General features: G+C 46.9%; 3 protein-coding genes across 4 annotated transcripts in view; 2 read left to right on the plus strand and 1 right to left on the minus strand.

Annotated features, from left to right (window-relative positions):
* The window catches only part of LOC135903724 (uncharacterized), a 188,516-nt gene that overhangs the window by 68,831 nt on the left and 100,774 nt on the right, over window positions 1-18,911 (minus strand). The window lies entirely within an intron of this gene.
* Window positions 2,513-6,452, plus strand: LOC135903745 (flavin-containing monooxygenase 5-like). The gene is made up of 2 exons (XM_065434129.2): window positions 2,513-3,123; window positions 3,725-6,452. Exons 1-2 carry the CDS (start codon window positions 2,524-2,526, stop codon window positions 4,598-4,600), a joined length of 1,476 nt encoding a protein of 491 aa, XP_065290201.2. The 5' UTR covers window positions 2,513-2,523; the 3' UTR covers window positions 4,601-6,452.
* On the plus strand, window positions 9,738-18,831 carry LOC135903721 (flavin-containing monooxygenase 5-like). Its single transcript, XM_065434106.2, has 2 exons — window positions 9,738-11,123; window positions 17,390-18,831. Exons 1-2 carry the CDS (start codon window positions 10,521-10,523, stop codon window positions 18,470-18,472), a joined length of 1,686 nt encoding a protein of 561 aa, XP_065290178.2. The 5' UTR covers window positions 9,738-10,520; the 3' UTR covers window positions 18,473-18,831.

An 18,911-nucleotide genomic window follows, 5' to 3' on the forward strand; every position in this document is an offset into this window, starting at 1 on the left:
GGACATGAATCACGCGTACACCCGTGAGCAAAAGTATACGGACCACAGGGTAGGTAAAAAAAACAAGAAACATAATTTCTTCGTAATTAACGCGCACAAACGGAAACTGATGAGTGCACTATAAAATTCGTAATACCAAGTTTGGACTTCAGTCTTTACTTTCAAGTTGTATTCACAGACAGAGGGGGAAATGGGTTTTATCGCGCAATCCCTGGTCCGTATGCGTTTTCTCACGGGTGTACATCCTGCTTCTCACCTCTTTACGGCGGACAAGAAATGCAAAGCGCAAGTATCTAAGCAGAAACTTGCTCACGGCAAGCGCGGTCGCATTGAGAGTTCTTTTAGTATGTTGCGAGCCCTATATAATCAAAAGCAATTCTCAATAACAAAGGTTGACTCTCTCTTACTGTACTACTGTATTATACTGTATATTACTGTATTACTGCAGTTACCGTGCTATATTTCAGTGTGAGAGATTCCCAGTAGAGCGAGTATAATTTAACTCGTTTCACTGACTGCCGAGGAAAACCATAGCCTTTCCTATTTACAGATGCAGTTGAATATCAGCTTTTGTGCTGAAGCTGCGCCTTAATAGGAAGCGTTGGCTCCGGGCGAACTCTGACTCTGTAAGGAGCTCCATATGTAAAACCCAAATAATGATTTTATGAGACAGCCACGGGACAAATTATTAAAAAGATTGCCGCAGTTAGGGGAGAAAGTGAAATTCTAGTGACTCAAGAAAGCAGAATTTTAGCTGAACACCAACATTTCTCTTGCACAAAAATTCTCGAAAATTCGTACGTGTAAACACGAATTCGAAGCAAGAGGTATACAAATCCGTAAGTCTACACCAAACATAGATACTGCAGTTTTATAAGCTGAATATGTTAGAGCGCCTACAGCGGACGAGTTTGTACATAAATATATAGCTTATGTACACTTTTACGATGTTTACGAGGTCTTGGCAAATGTCCAACTAAAAAATTCGTGCTATATTTCAAGGTGCTATATACTACCTGATTTTTTTCCACATTATCTATATTGAGAAGTGAAGTTCGCAAAATTGTGATACGATTATTTATTACCGAGTTACAGAGTTGGAAACACGTTAATCGAGTTTATTTCGATTCTGCAATTTCCAAGAATGTTTCTATAAAAATAAATTACAGCCTAAATAACATTCTGCTTATACAGTCACTATATGTGAACTTCTCCTTTTAAGCGTAACAAACTTCATCAAGATCGACGCAGTGATTGCCGTGAAAAACAATTTCTCCGTTCTCGTGTATTTATATACGAGCTGCTAAGAAAGTTCCAGGGACTGCTGCGTCCAGGGATTACGTTCCAGGGACTGCGTTGAGGACTTTCCCATTTAGTTTACTAGTCACCGGCGTCTGGGACCGACTGTTAGAGCAAGGCACGGACTCCCAGCACGAGTGGCATTCCCTGAGCAAAAGCACTGGAGAGAGAGAGAGAGAGAGAGAGAGAGAGAGAGAGAGAGAGAGAGAGACAAGGATAGGAAAGGCAGGGAAGTCAACCAGAAGAGCATCCGGTTTGCTACCCTACACTGGGGATGGGGGAAAAGGGAATGATTGACCCACTAGAAAGCGCTGGAGAGGATGGCCTACTATAGCGTCCCTCCTCATCACTACAATTTTTCCCGCTACGGCGCATTCCTTGCTCTCACAATACCGTATCGTTTGCTGAACTATGACCCGAAAGCTGGCAGTACGGGACCATGTGCATGACTCGGCACATGTGCCGAGGAATGTCACCACACACTGGCCTGTGGGCAGCTAACAGAAAAGAGACATGCATTCACAGTTGTATTATTTTATACTTATTCATGTACGACTCGCAGTGACATTAAGTCACTATTGCAGGGGGCAAATCGCCGCAAAACACATCAATATTGTTGCGGTACACCGCACCCGCAAGTAGAGAATACCTAGCGACAATGGTTGGCGGAAACAAGCGACAATGGTTGGCGGAAATAAAGATTAAGCGGTCCTAGAAAGGTACGGCCTAACTTATTCACTAAAACAACTTACGGCGTATTCTGCTTCGCCGTTCAAACAAAGGGATCCAACTAAGTTCTTTTTTCATTGCTGTTTGCACTTAAAAAGCGGACGTTCGAAAGAGGAGGCATCTGTCCAGGATAATCCTTTATCGGGCAAGCCATAGATAAGCACGCGCTATTTCTCGCTATTGCGAAATGGATCGCTCAAACAGATATGTCTTTGAAGTCAAGCGAGTGGGGAAAATGCAGTATTAGCACGATTCTCCATCCACTATCAATGCCGGTGCTGCTCTCCTGAGAACTCATCCGTATGTCCGCTGTTTACCGCGCACACCTGCTATATTACACGTGTCTTATTTATAAAGCGGACCACGTCCCCAGCTGCCGATGGGAGAGGCCGTTGACTCTTGGTCCTATCATTTGTTTTTCGCACAAACATATACATATATACACGGTGTTCGTCCATTCCCCGCATTCAAGGTTCATGCAGCGCCTTGCAGGCCATGAGAGTAGCGGTGATAGGCGCCGGCTGCTGCGGCATTACTGCCGTCAAAGCGTGCCTCGAGGAAGGGCTGGACGTGGTCTGCTTCGAGAAGGCCTCCGACTGCGGCGGGCTGTGGTGGTACCGAGAAGAGACGCCCGAGGCCGGAGCCGGCACCGTGATGCGATTCACGGTCGCCAACAGTAGCAAGGAGATGTCCTCATACAGCGACTTCCCGCCGGAAAAGGACGCGCCGCCGTTCCTGACACACTGGCAGACCCTCAAGTACATCCGAAGCTACGCGGAGCACTTCGATGTGATCCCGAAGATTCGCTTTAGCCACGAAGTACTCAGGCTCGACAGAGGGACCCTCGAGATCCGAGACTCGAAGACCGGTCGAGAGTGGGAGGACGTCTTCGACGGCGTCCTGGTCTGCACGGGCCATCACGGATCGCCCTCCGTTCCGGACATTGCAGGACGCGAGCTCTTTCGAGGACGTGTGATGCACTCGCGCGACTTCAAGTACGCCGATGATTCATTTAGAGACAAAACCGCAGTCGTTGTGGGGTTTGGCAACTCGGCTCTGGACATAGCCGTGAACCTCAGTAGTGTGACACGGCAGGTAAGAAACTGATAGTATCAAACGGCTGACGGAACAATTGCGGGTTTTCCTTGCTTACGGTCTTTCTTGTAATCCTTGTGCCCATTCTTGATACGACATCGCCACTTTGAGCCTGTCTCGCATGTCTCTGTCCTCTGAAAAATGTTCATATAATTGTGCTTCTTTTTGCTGTGCTCGATTCCACGTCCACATATATCGAGTAGCTTGACCACTACTTGGTTGCTGGCAGCTGCCAGCGCCGATCGAGTACATTAGATTATTATTCACTCTTCTTTTGTCTTTTCCACAAAGCGCCATTTGACAACGTGCCGTAGTGCCGACGGCTCAGACAAAGATTCGTTGATAACCCTTTCTTTCTGAATGTCGTCATAAATCTCCGAATAGTTCGCTATCCTAATGTGCTCGAGAGCATGCCGGTAGCAATCCCACTTAACCTACCTTGCTTTCCTGTTATCTGCATCATTCAGTCTCTCTGAAAATAATTTATTAAGATCCGAAGCGATGGCTATATACTTGCAGCAAGTTTACTAATGTACAAAAGCCACGCGCACTTTCCTAGTCTCGGGGTATTAAGCGCTACATTTCCTGTCGATCCACGCAGGTCTTCCTGAGCACAAGGAGAATCAACTGGGTCATACCGAGTCACCACAAGTCCGTGCCCACAGACGTGTACGTACTGAACCAGTTGAGACTTTGGCTCTTTAGCTGGATGTCTCTGGCGAGCTTCGGTCGTTTCCTTCTCGGAATGATAAAGAATGCCTGGGACCCAAAAAAGCTTGGTCTCGAAGCCGACCACGACATCATGACTCAAGGTCTGGTCGTCAACCAGTACATTGACGGGAAGCTTCTTGACGGGACCGTCAAGATTCGCGGCCCACCGCAACGTTTCACCGAGAGAGGGCTCGTCATGAACGACTTCGAGGAAGACGTCGACGCGGTGGTCTTCGCCACCGGCTTCACACCTGCTCTGCCGTTTCCCACAGACACCCTGCCCAGAGACGGAGAGCGACTCTTGCTCTACAAGATGATGATTCCTCCAGCGAACCCCAACGTAGCGTTTCTAGGCTTTGTGGATGCCAATGGCAGCATCACGCCGGCGTTCGAGATGCAGGCTAGGTACATGGCACAAGTGTTTTCGGGCCAAGTGAACCTGCCTTCCAGAGAGGCTATGGAAGCTGAGGTCACCACTACGCAAGATAAGATCAAGTCCTGCTTCGTCCCTACGCCGAGACACTCGCTGATGATCGACAAAGTCGCCTACGTCGAGGACCTTGCGAAGGTTATCGGTGTTAAGCCCAACTACCTGAAACTCCTCTTCACGGATCCAAAGCTATACTATACGCTAGTGACCTCTCCTGTCCTCGCCTACCAGTACAGGCTAGAGGGCCCTCATTCTTGGAGCGGAGCTAGGAATGCGATCATGGGATTCGAGGAAAGAATGAGAGCCCCATTATTACGTTGGAAAAACGGTGACTAGAAGAAATAATTGCTATTACAATAATAAACCAGGGCACACAAAGACGCATATACAAGGAAAAGAGGCGGTGCGAACGGCACAAACGGTAATGACTCTCCTGTTGGTTGGCGTGTTAAATGTGCGCGCAAAACGGGAGCTTCGCATGATATGTTCTCATGGCGGCCGGCTATCAATGCGACTGTACGCTGACTTTAATTGAGAGTTAGAAAAACAAGGCAGACAATAAGTAGGACATGGGCACCGACGCTGTTTTTACAGCTAGATGAGATTCGGCCAAGCGACCACCACCATGCCCTGTGAGCGATCCCGTTCGATTACTGCGGATGGCCTTAGAGTGCGAAAAGCTTGCAGCCGATATGGCGTAATGCGCTTCTTTACTTGTGCAATAACACTCGAAGCACATTTGTCGTTCTCACGCTAATCTTCTTTCCTTTTGTCTGCATTGCTTCATCCGCGCAGTCAGACCGTTCTTTCAAAAATTTTTTATTGTTATACCTGTGTCTAGCAGAACAAGCAATACGATACACAGAGAGACGAGAAGGGCGACACATGCGAGCGCTATCTTCGTGTGTTCGGTAGCCGCTATCGCTTTTTCTAAAGCGAAACTTTCTTTGCCTACGCTCCCGAGTTCGGAGTGGCTGCTGCCTGGTGTCTCTGTCAGCGTGTTCGGGGACATATTTGTGGATACATATACAAAGCGTATGCGTGCGGCGAATGAAAGTACCAGCGAACGGGCTTACACGTATAAACACTGTATGCCGATTGACAATGTAGTGCAGCTAAGCGCACCTCCGTTCTACGTAACAATAACAACGACAAAAATGCACTCTTACATATGAACTGAAGTAACGATGCCGGCTCATAGGTATATCTCAAGCACATTAGCCTGTTAATGGAACTGTGGATTATATGTATTTAACGGATACATTTGGTACGCGCCACTAAGTCGTCAGACTGGCATCCATCTGTGAATAATTTGCCATTTTGCGAACGATCACTTCTCGGTTGAACCGGTGGACCCAATCCGAGAGCGCTGCCTAAATAAATAATGCAAACACCTCCACCGCATCCGTCTCCATCAAAGGCGCACAATACAGGGTAGTCTTCAACTATCCTCCATTGCATTGTCTTTGGTTGTCCTCATTGTTAATTAATTTCGACCAAAATGAAAAGTTTGGCCTTTCGAATAGAGCCCCCTATTTCAATGTTGGAGCTAGAAGGAAAGCAATAAACAAGACAAAACGAACAACATCAACAAGAGAAATGAACTTTGAATTAGAACAAGACTCCGTCCTAAAACAATCAGCATGCGTTGTGCTTCCTTTGGCATGATTCTCTGTTCTCCCGATACAGAACTGAAGTTTCGAAGTTTATTTACACACGTAAGTACACTGATTTACATAAGCGTTAGGGATGGCAGGGTAAAAGCTGCATCACGGCAGCTTGACTGCTCCTACATTCCCGTGATGTTTAACGAACAGTATGTTTAACTAACAAATAAGTGCCCAGCGAGGGCGTCCAATCTAGCAGCCTTGCCGCCACGAAGTAGTACATACGAGAGTTTACTGGCCAGTTGCCTGCTGTTAAAAAGGTGTTCCCCATCCACTGACGTGACCGGAAGCGGCGTTGGCTAACACTTCCAAGTCTAATCTTGTGCACATAGACAAATAGCAAAAAAATTTGACTGGATGATGTCCGCCTGGATAGCGTAATTGGTAAAGCAGCGCACCCATTGTGTGTAATGCGTGGGGTTTGAGTTCCTAACTGCGGCAAGTTCTATTTTCGTGCGCTTTCATTTCCATTTTACCTAATATATTTTTTAATATTACAATAAAACAATCATTTACTCCTACGTTCTTTGTGGCGTCATTGTCTGTTTTCCTCATGCTTAGCCTCTTTAGTGAAACTGAGGGCCTGACGGCTCATCACACCTTTTCCCTCTTATGTCTTTGTTCTTGGAGTACAGTATATGCGAAGCCATTGCAAGATTTGGAAAACTCTCGTAGACCCTGATGGTTAATAATAATAATACTTTATTGATGACTTCAGAAACATACAGTGCAAGAATCGGGCCTGCCAAAGCCACAGTGGGCTTGAACGGCAGTGCCTGGCAGACAGCGACAGAGCCATCAGTAACTAGTTATTAAACAACAGTGAAAAAAAAAACACACACACACTCACATGACAGGCTTCCAATCACGCATTCATGTGTCTAAGAGCCTTTCTAAGACCATATTTTGTTTTGACATCTTGTATGCTTTGAGGAAGTAGATTAAACATTGCTGGGACATAATAGTTACGAAGTCTTCGACCATATCTCGTCTTACAGCGGGGTGTAATGTAAGGATTCTTTGGTCTCAGGGAACGGACAGGCACATAAGGAATTTTATACTGACTTAACCAAAAATGTTTTAAGATAACAGTTTCAAGCAGCAAAGAATTGAAATCAGGTAAAGACAAAGTTTTGAACACATCAGATTTGGGGGAGACATCATAAGCGACATGCTTCAGAATGCCACGAAGGACGGAGTTGACCCGGCTTACCAAATGTTGAGCGCCATGACCATATGTAGATATCCCATACCGGATTACACTGTAGCATAAGGCATGTACTACAAGCTTTCGGACAGACAATGGCATGTAAAATTTTATGTTATACAAAACACAAGACACTGCGCGAAGTTTTTGACAAATATATGCGAAATGAGAGTTCCAGGATAAATCACTGTCAAAAAAGACCCCAAGGTATTTAATTGAACAAGCGTATTGCACAGGGGCACACGAACAGGGATTGCAATGTGATGTGTGCAAATATAACGGGGAGGATAGGGTAACTTGCTGATGTAACTAACTAACTAACGGGTAACTAACTTGATGTGCTGCTGTTGCTTCTGTGGCCTTTATTTAGTTTTATTTCCTAATCCGAGACTTCATTTACGGACATTTTTCACGGAGAAAAGTATTCCTTAGAGGTACCTCTCAAACTTATAACATATAATTTTTCTGTGTTCAGTCCTAAGGGTTTCTTTCTTTTACGATTCGTCATGGGCTCTCTTGTTCTTCGTAAAATTTGGGATGATTGAGACAACTTCGTGCGACTGTTGCAAGTGCGAGGAGTCTACCGAACAACTCTGCATTTGTTCCCACTGTGACAACCTGCACCACCTTAGGTCACCTGGGCTCACCATAATTTACGGTCACAAAAGTGTTTGCACAGTGGTCACGTATCTCACAAGCCCAGGGTGTGATGCGTGCATTACTGCACTTCTAGCAGTCGAGGGACCTCAGTAAGCGACTGTTCCGATGTGCACCTACGGATGAAACGACACTCTTAGTCTTTTTTTTTTACCTTTAACCCCCTTTCCTCTGCGTAGGGTGGCAAATTGAACGTGCATCGACAGTTTCTTTTCTCTTTCCCTCGTTGCATCATTAGGTAAAGCCAAATTGGAGTTACATGGAGATAACTGTTGCAGTTGACTGTTGCAGATAACTAGATGACTTTAAGAGAAAAATATGGAGCTGGGCAGGTCATTTAATTCGTGGGGTAGATAACTCGTAGACCATTAGAGTTACAGAGTGGGCGCCAAAGGAAGGGAAGGGCAGGCGAGGACGGCAGAAAGCTAGGTGGGGTGATGAAATTAGGAAATTTCAAGGTGCAAGTTGGAATCAGCTAGCGCAAAGACAGGGGTAATTGGAGGTCGACGGGGGACGCCTTCGCCCTACAGTGGACACAAAATTATGATGATGATGATGATGATGATGATGATGATGATGATGATTATGATGAACTGTTGCAGCGTAAGCGTGAAGAGCAAAGCGCGGAGCAAACTGATGAACTGCACACGGCACTGTGTGGCGTCACTGCTGGGTATGGAAGCGCCGCGCTGATTGACAATATGTTAAGGCTTTTCCTTCTGGACTGCCTTGCTTGGCCGACGCTATTTCAATAACCAAACCGTATTTAGCTGCCATAATACCTGAGTCGTTTCAAGGCACCTCCGTCCCGGTTTTTGCGAAAACAAGAACAAGTGACTGCTTTCACTCGACTTTAAGAAGTACAATACTGTTTGCTAAGTTGCATGCTAAATGAATTTGTTAATAGTGCATAAACCGCAACCATATATCAGAAAGCATACATGGCATATACGACACGCCGTTGGTTTGTAATGAAAGATTCGTTAGTTTTACTTTGCACTCTACACAGGTGGAGAACAGTAAGTTTAGTAGATGTCGCAAATAATGGGTGTTTTTTTTTTTTTACTGAGGTGAATACAGATAGCAGAGTCATCGCCGTTTGCTGGTGATGGCAACCCCTTTTCACTTGGTTAATAACATGAAAACGTAAAAACGCGTAACTTCGACTTTATTCGGCCAATCGTTTGGGGAAGACTGAGGGATTGTGTACATGAAAGACTCGATGTCCATAAAATTTGCTAAATTAAAAATTTAAAAAATGCGGATCCCACGCACTATGGGAATCGATGCAGGCGAAGTTTTCTCTGCTGTTTGCGTTGACTGGACATTATTTGACGGTGATGTTGACGGCACACGACAGTCATGAGGTGATGGTTTGCGCACATCACTTGTGTTTGTCTAGTGGTAAACACAAAGCACAGTGAGAACCGTTTGCTCGAGGCGTAATTGTGTCCATTGTTCGTAGTCTGCGAGGAGGATAGCACTGTCACTACATCACACAGCCCATCGCATCGTGGCTGAAATGTTGGATTTCTGTACGGCTGCTTGCGCAGTGTCGTTTTGACACAGCGGCGCTTTAATGCAGCTCTTCGTCTGCACGTCCTTCGTCAGTTGTTCGGACGGACAGTGTTCGGATGTTTATGCGTCATAAATGGCAGAGACGTTCCGCATAGCATACATATAATTAAAATTGTTGCAGTTCGTGCCCCACTTTAGCCCTGTCTAGTAATAGCGTTTTATATATGACACCCCGAACGAGCCATGCCTTCTGACAGCGTCCTTCCCCTATCACGCGATTCTCCCATTTATACAAGGAACCAAGAGTGGCAACGTTGTTATCACCCGTTGGGTGACGACGTTGACTTTATCCATTCTCTGTCTCCTCTCTCTACCTGGTCTACCATTCTGTCTATTATTTCTCAGGACTGTTGCGCGTGAGCAAAAAGGTAAGCTCTGCAGCTTCTGCAGTGCTTTTGCGGGGCGCTCACGCCTAATTACAGCCGCCCAGAGGGTAGTGTGTTGACGGCCAGGGAGTTCCAGTGGACATTGTGGCAACGTCCAGAAAGCTCTCGTTAGACAGGTCGCATTGACTCCTCTCCCGCGACCCTGCCGTGTACATTACACACGCTCTCAACCAACCACAGACGCGGCATGCCAGACAGCAGCAGCAGTGGAAAAGTCGAAAGAGGAGGCAAAGAAAGCTTCCCCTTAGAAATTGTGCGCGATAAGGCAGTATCGACACCTCTTTAATACTGCATCAAGTGCGATGCTTTCGGGACCTTATCCTCCACTGTCACCAAGTACGCCCTTTCGGTCTGACTCTGCTTTCGAGTGTCGTGTAGGGACGGCGACACCCTGAAGTCAGGCGTCCAACGCCGCCTTATCGCAAGCCGCGTAGCCTCGATCTCCATTTATGGGCTGGCAGAGCACATTAGTGCCCACTCAACACTTCTCGATTGTGCGTTTATTTCCAGTTCCTAGCATGTGACAGACGATCTTGCAACAGGCAGCAGGCTTCACCCGTAATCGCCCGTAACTCGAGTGTACACAGTCCTGCAGATGATAAACAAGTCGTAAGGAAAGAATGAGCGCAGTATAGGCTTCCGAAAGTTATCTAATCGTGCACATCCTCAGGCAGTGACGCAACAACCCGCTCTGCCTCGCGAAGAATGTCTCGCACCGCTTCTAGTCCGCGTTGGTCAAACGACTGCGTAGCGCGCGCGAGATGAGGGTCGCCGTGGTAGGCGCCGGCTGCTGCGGGATCACGGCCGTCAAGGCATGCCTCGAAGAAGGGCTGGACGTGGTGTGCTTCGAGAAGGCCTCCGACTGCGGCGGGCTGTGGTGGTACCGGGACGAGACGCCCGAGTCCGGCACCGGTACCGTGATGCGCTTCACCGTGGCCAACACGAGCAAGGAGATGTCGTGCTACAGCGACTTCCCGCCGGACAAGGACGCGCCAGTGTTCATGCCCCACTGGCAGACCCTCAGGTACATCCGCAGCTACGCAGACCACTTCGGAGTGACCCCGAAGATTCGATTCAACCACGACGTGCTCAGGCTCGACAGGGACGGCACGCTGAGGATTCGCGACTCGAAGACCGGTCGGGAGTGGGAGGACGTCTTCGACGGCGTCCTGGTCTGCACCGGTCATCACGGATCGCCCTCGGTCCCGGACATTCCTGGCCGAGAGCTCTTCCGAGGACGTGTGATGCACTCGCGCGAGTACAAGTACGCCGACGACTCGTTTAGGGATAAGACCGTGGTCGTCGTGGGATTCGCGAACTCTGCTCTGGACGTCGCTGTGAACCTGAGCAGCGTAGCGAGACAGGTAAGAATCCGTATTATTTACCCTGTGATGCCCCAAGAACTGTTCCACATCAAGGCAAATTAGGGCTGCTCATTATTTTGATTTCTGGCCATGGAGAGTAAGTTTCTACAGAAAAAAAAATTAATTTACACGAGGGCGAACCAGAAAGTCTTTGCCCCCATTTTTTATTAGCCAAAATTAGGTACAAAGAGGTAATTACAAATATACCTACTATTCTACGTACCTTACACTTTTTTCTGTATAGTCCCCACACCGGTTCTAATATTCGTCCCATTGCAGCGATAAGTTTGAGATGCCCCTGTGGTAGAATTTGTTCGGCTGACTCTGGAACCACCGTTGGGCTGCTGTCTTCGCTTCATCGTCGCACGTGAATCCGCACGCGTGCCCTACCAGGAACTTCTTCAGCGGACCGAAAACGCGGAACACCTTTCTCCATAAGTGCACGGCTGCATTTCACTGTGAATTTCGATGGGCGTTTGTCCCTTCCTCGATAGAAAACGAATCACACTTCGTTGCTCGTACGCCGTGGACGTGTGAAGCACAACCGCCATCTTCAACAACTGACAGCAGCGCCTTGCCGCGGAGCTACCGGCAGAATATTAGTTCCAAGATATTAAAAAGTACCATTTCTATATCCAGTAACATCCTGTACCATATATTCAAGCAGTCTTTGTCATCGGGACAGCTGCCCAATGACTGGAAAATGGCCAAAATCATACCCATATTTAAAGCTGGGAATAAACACTCCCCGGAAAATTACCGCCCAATTTCATTGACCTGCATTTGCTGCAAGATGCTCGAACATATAATTGCTTCTCATATTTATAATCACCTAGAGTCCAATAATTTCTTTTTTCGCCATCAACATGGTTTCAGGAAAGGATTATCATGTGAGACACAGTTACTCGAACTCACGACTGACCTGCACCTTAACATGAACAATAACCAGCAGACCGATTGCATTTTCCTTGACTTTTCCAAAGCATTTGATCGTGTAGCTCATTGTCGCCTTATTGCTAAATTAACTGCACTTCGAATTGACTCCTTCACTTTAACATGGCTTCGTAATTTTCTTTCGAATCGTCAACAATTCACAGTAGTTAATAATATTGCCTCGTCTCCTACTTACGTTACTTCTGGTGTGCCTCAGGGCAGCGTTTTGGGCCCTTTACTCTTCCTAATTTACTTAAATGACTTGCCACTTAATGTTTCTTCTCGCTTACGTATTTTCGCTGATGACTGCATTATTTACAGATCAATTAACAGTACTGATGATCACCTGGCCCTTCAAAATGACCTTAGCCTAATTCATAATTGGTGTAACACCTGGTTAATGGCTTTAAATGTATCAAAATGTAAGGTAATTTCTTTTAGTCGTAAGCGTGACAACTCACATTTTTTATACAACGTCAATAATAAAGAATTGTTACATACAGTATCGTACAAATATTTGGGTGTTCACCTAACCGAAAACCTCTCCTGGACAGACCATATTGCAGCCGTTTGCGCAAAGGCTTCAAGGACTTTAGGTTACCTACGTCGTAATCTGGGTAATTCACCTTCAAACATCCGCAAATTGGCCTATCAGACATTTGTTCGTCCACAGCTCGAGTATGCATCATCCATTTGGTCCCCACATCCTACATACTTAATCGACATGCTTGAATCAGTCCAGAACCGAGCTGCCCGTTTCATTTCACGTAACTATAGCCATCACTCCAGCGTAACGCAAATGGAACTCGATCATTCCATACAGTCTTTAGTTATTCGCCGTAATATCGCTCTGTTATCCTTGTTTCACAAATATGTTTATAATGCCACACAGTCCACACTACATATCCAGACCACCTTGAGCACGTCTCGTCGATTAAATAACCACTTAAGTTTTGCGCGCATGTACGGTACGACACATGCTTTTAACTTTTCCGCACTCCCTACGGCCATTCGCTTGTGGAACAATCTGCCTGATCACATTGCTTCCCAGTCAGATCAAGAAAAATTTCGTCATCTTCTACACGAGCATTTTTCATAATAGCACTTACAAATCACTTTATCTTGTTTCTAACACTTGGCAATCTGCTTCGAACTTCTTGTGATAATTTTTTTTTGATGCATTGCTATCTCGCTCTTGTGAATTGCTCTGTTATGCTGTGTCGTGTGTTCACTTGTATGCCCTGTATATATTATTGCTTTTTTGCGTCTTTTTCCCTGAATATCACTTCAAGAATTGTACTCCCTAATATGTTCATTTTTTGTGTACTTTACTTTCTAGTATTAATGTCTTACGTTAAGTTTTACTCAAGTTATTTCCTTAAGTGTGCCTTTGTGGCCTTTCATTGCTTCAGTTGTTTGTTTCATGTTTCAAATGTTGGTGAGCCCTGTATTGAGGTGTATCTCTTGTTTACCACCTTAGAAGGCTGCTTACTCTGTAACCCCCCTTACACAATGTCCCCATGGGGCCTGTAAGGTATTTTAAATAAATAAATAAATAAAAATAAGGCCGGGCCGGTACAAGAAATATCCACCGCTGGGAATGGATATGTTGACTTCGCATTTACAGTCATAATTTGGCTAAAAAAATAGGGGCATAGACTTGCTGATTCGCCCTCGTAATTTAGTTAATATAGCAAATCGCGCCAGCGCGTCAAAAATGCTACTAGTCTATACTACAATGCAACGATTGTCGGCAAGTCCAACGACAGACTGGTGAGGGAAATCACCGAAGTTGGTCAGATAAGCGCACGATTAGCCATTTGCGTTAGTGTCCCGTCAGTAGCGCTGACGGATAAATAAATAGGCTATTTTAGTGGGCGTTAGTTTTTTTTTCGGGAACTCTTATGTGAAAATCTGTATGAGCCTTGTATTTACCTTGTGTCTCCGCATGCGCGCCGCCCCCGTTTCCTTCGAAACTATTCATTACACTTTAGTTGTAAGTGTAATGAATAGTTCCGTCCACAACGTTTCCTTCCGCCCTTAATCTGCTCAACGACACAACATGATACACCAACTGTCACAACACTCAAGGATTCTGCTACTGTCAGCTTTGCGATAAGTTTCCGGTGCTTAAATGAAAATTTGGAGGTATCCAACTCAGCCTAGCACGTATTTCAATGTTAGGCGATTCACAGGATTAAACTTTGCCTGAGAAGTTCATTCAAATAACGCAAATATTTATACGTAGCGACGATGACGGCAAAAGTATACCGCGTCTGTTGGCGTAAGGTTTCTCCCGCAATTTGTACGATAACAGCAAGAGAGCCTGAAAAAAAAAAAGAAAGAAAGCTGAGGAACGGCAAATGTCCTGTGCCCGGTAGCCAGATTCCAACATCACCCTTACAAGTCAAGTTGCAGTGCGAGCTATTGAGTGACCTTCACAAGCGTTTCCAGAAGAAAATAAACTACTAGGCCATACCAAAGCGGTTTCGGAGCAGTCAGCTCATGAGACTCATGGGAATTGATTAATGAGAGACGAGCCGTGAGAAACATAAAAGATGGCGGGAAAAGGCAAGGAGGTCTTCGCTACGGAAGACTTTGCCATGAAAAGTTTTTAGCTTCACAAGTAATGAAAGGTAAAAGGAAATGAGTCATCTATTACGGAATGTACGGTTCTAAGGATGCGAGAAAAGAAAGGTGCGACTGGAAAACGGACAGAATATTTCAGATCGCATCTCATCGGTGAGACAAAAATTGGTAGATGGCTGAGAAACAGCTTCTGGCACAATTTAAATCTTGTTTCTTTTTTCACAAGTGCTAGTGCGCGCTAGCAATAGCCTGTGGTCTGTTAAAGGTTCTGACGAGACGATTGTGGGAAACGTAGGAATGAGCGGTTGTATTTTAGCCCCACAAAAAACCATGGCATCATTTTTTACACGCCGAGTTTGACAGCTCAAATGCTAATCTAATGGCGGGAAACTTAACACAAAATCTATAGCAGCGCTCTTGCAAGATGCTAAACCAAGACATTAAACTATATAACTACTATAGTAATTATAATTTACTCAGTCTTAGAAATTATAATTTCAGTCTCCATAAACATCTGCTTTCCCCGCCCAGAAATAAAGGTGACCAAGTCGTTCTAGTTGTCTCTCACGTCTAATGGCGTTTGTGCTTTGGAGAGTTAATATAAAAAGTAGCCGTTCGCACATAATTAAGGATGACAGCGCCTTTTGCTTCTTCGTGCGCCCGCACATCAGCGACAGTCTGGACACCGTCACGCACGTTTGCGGCGCGTGCTTTGCATTGTGCAGCTGCGGTAGCCCGTTCGCGGAAACGCCAGTGAAGCACGTGTCGGAGCACGCACAAATGGGCTTGCTGCACAAGCACAGCAACAACGATGGCGATGGAGCCCGTTACGAAATCGCACCTCCCGCGAAGAGGCAGCCACGCTTTTACCTTGCCCCCCCCCCTCCCCCACACTCGTCTTTGTTCGCACAGACACTGCTGCCGCATTCACGTTCACAGGCATTCGTCGGAATGAAGCGTGATCCCAGAACTTGCATTCTGTTTTCTTTTGCGCGAGCCTTTTTTTTTTCGCACTGTAGTATGCGTCGCACCCGGCACGGAGCTCAGTGGCTATGGCGCTGGGCTGCCGACGTCGCGGGTGCGATTCCGGACGCGCGGCGGTCGCATTTCTGTGGGGGGCAAAATGAAAAAAAAAAAAAAACGCTCGCGTACGATTGCTTAGTGCTTAGTGTTAGGTGCACGGTAAAGAACCCAAGATGGTCAGAATTATTTTGGAGTCTCTCCAGTACGGTGTGCCTCAATCTCGCGTGTTAGGCACGCAAAGCCTCAGAATTTATTTTAACGCGACAGCGTTAAGAAACTCGTGTCGCAGAAAAGCCGGTGTCGTCGGCGTCGGCGTCAGTGGCGTTGGCCGTGAGCGATAAATACCGGGAGGCACTTCATGAATAAAAATGGCTGTGGCTTAGGTAAGGTTAAGCCCAGGATGCGAAGCATACTAGCCTTTATTTTAGTTGTTGAACCACTGTTTAGCCTGGTGAACTGCTGTTGCTTGGCTATATTTGGTTCGGCTAGACGAAGAAACAACTCATGCATGACTTCTTCGCCTTCAAGAGTGGAACGCGACAGCGTTCCCGTCGACCCGCCAAGGGGTGTAAGACAATGGGCTACAGGGCAGCGACTACGCGCCCCGCATTGGACGCGGTGAGCGTCGAGCAAAGCAGCGTTCGGCGCGGCAACGAAATGTGCGCCTGAGCAAGAGACGCACGCCTTAGAAACAGCGCGTTTCTAAGGCAACACCGCATTCACTAGAGGCGCTTTTGTACCGCTTTGAAGCGTTGTACTCGTGGCTCAGTGGTAGCGTCTCCGTCCCACACTCCGGAGACCCTGGTTCTATTCCCACCCAGCCCGTCTTGCAAGAGTTGAGCCAAAGCCACTTCTCCTCTGTCGTGACGTCACGGTGTCACGTGATTTCATGGTCACCGCCGCGCCTGAGGAGCTGGGTTGAGCCCTCGTAATATGCTTCGCATAAAAAACAACTTGCAATATGGGTTTGGTGAGAATCGAACCAGGGTCTCCGGAGTGTGAGACGGGTTTTTTACTTTTAACTTTCTCATGCATCACAGCAGAAACAATGACACGCAATTTCAAATGACCTGTCATCAACAAGGAAAAATACTTGTTAAAGTGCAGATCGGTCCCTCTTTGATAATGAAGGGTAAAAACTGCATTACGAAAAGTGGCAAGTGCGCCTGCTATCAAGGGTTTCTCTGAATTAAATGCTGTGCGTTAATGTGTCGGTGTTAGCGGTAAGGTGCTTTGGGGCAGGACAGATTCTGATATCAGAGATACCGCTCGCAGAACTGTCTGTAAATGTACCAGCGCAGTGAATCCCAGGAACAACAAGTTCATGACCTTCCACATTTCATTTTGGTCAAATTAACACAGGCATGTCGAAAAGTTGCTGGGGCGAGGAGTGTACGAACGTTTCATCGTACAAAGTTTGTCTATTTCGATTTCCTCAGTAGCAGTAACTTTCGGTAAAGCTTACGCTCAATTACAGCAGTACGCCATTTTTACACAATCCCTCGCGCCATATGTTAAAGGGGTGTACTTCATCACAATCATCATCATCACCGACCTATTTTTATGTCCAGTGCAGGTCCAAGGCCTCCCAGCAATCTATACAATTAGCTCTGTCCTGCGCTAGCTGATTCCGACTTGCTTGCCACGTATCGAATTCCCACACGAATCCATCGGACTAGGCAAGTAACTGTACTGACATTTTCTTGTGCGCTCAAACGCAGGTGTTCGTGAGCACGAGACGAATCAACTGGGTCCTGCCATGCCACTACAAGTCCATCCCCATAGACGCGTACCTGTACAACCAAACTCGACTCTGGCTGTTCAGCTGGCTTCCCCTATCCTGGTATGGCCGCTTCGTAGCAAGAGTGGTCAACGACGCGTGGGACCACAAGGCCCTCGGCGTCCAACCCAGTCACGACACGCTGAGCCAGGCCCTGGTCATCAACCAGTACATCGACGGCAAAATCCTGGACGGCACGGTGAAAATTCGTGGACCGCCGCAAAGATTCACGGAAAACGGGCTCGTCATGAACTACGTCGAAGAAGACGTGGATGCCGTCGTTTTCGCCACGGGCTTTACGACCGGTTTGCCCTTCCAGACCGACGCCCTCTCAAGAGACGGAGAACGACTTCTGCTTTACAAGATGATGATTCCACCGGCGAACCCCAACGTCGCGTTCCTGGGTTTCGTCGACGGCAACGCCAACCTCCTGCAGGCGTTCGAGATGCAGGCTCGCTACATGGCACGAGTTTTCTCAGGTAAAGTCAAGCTGCCTTCCAGGGAGGCCATGGAAGCCGACGTGGCAGCCACGCAACAGAAGATGAAATCATTCTACGTCCCAACGTCCAGACACTCCTTGATGATAGACAAGATTGCCTACGTCGAAGAACTCGCAAAAATCATCGGCGTTAAGCCCAACTACTTCAAGCTGCTCCTCACGGACCCGAAGGTGTACTACGCCCTCGTGACGTCTCCTGTCCTCAACTACCAGTACAGGCTGGAAGGACCGCACTCCTGGAAAGGAGCTCGCGACGCAATCCTGGGATTCCAGGACAGGATGCGAGCTCCGCTGAGGCGCAGAAACGGCGAGAACGGCCGCCCGTCCTCGGCGAAGAACTGCATTACCGTGGGGAAGCTGTCCACATTACTCGTTGCCGTTGGAGTCTCAGTCTACCTGATTAGCGGTTCGCTGAGAAGCGCGCAGCAAAACGCTTCCCTCGCATGTGAAATGGCAGCGAAGCATTTGCCCCTATTCGCTGCTACCCCCCTGCTCTACATAGCGAATCGGGTGGCACCTACGTAGTGTAAGCGTTTCTTTTTTCACAGAACAAGGCGCCCCTCGTCGGTGTTTGTATACTTCAGCTGCAAGTTTGTGTCCACCTATCGGGCATAGGAAGTGCTTACGGATTGCCTTCGATGAACTAAGGATACCCACTGCAACGTATGTAACTGCAAGAGTGTATAGACTATAGAAACTGTGCTGTACAGCTTTCGTCTATATCTATTCGGGCCCCTTCTCGCACGCGTGTGCTTACGGTAACACTTCGCTATAACACTCGTATGGCTGACAGCTTCAATGAAACAATGTCCATTATTTGTATACTGTCTTCCGAGACCCGAAAAATAAATAGAGTCACTGATTCATATGGCCTCAATTACAAATTGTTTCTTTCTTTTCTTCAGCAGGCGAGTCGCCAGTTTCAAAGACTATATATAGTTATGATTATCTCGCACTTGTCAAG

The sequence above is a fragment of the Dermacentor albipictus genome, chromosome 9 (genome assembly GCF_038994185.2).
Source record: "Dermacentor albipictus isolate Rhodes 1998 colony chromosome 9, USDA_Dalb.pri_finalv2, whole genome shotgun sequence".
Classification (NCBI taxonomy): domain Eukaryota; kingdom Metazoa; phylum Arthropoda; class Arachnida; order Ixodida; family Ixodidae; genus Dermacentor; species Dermacentor albipictus.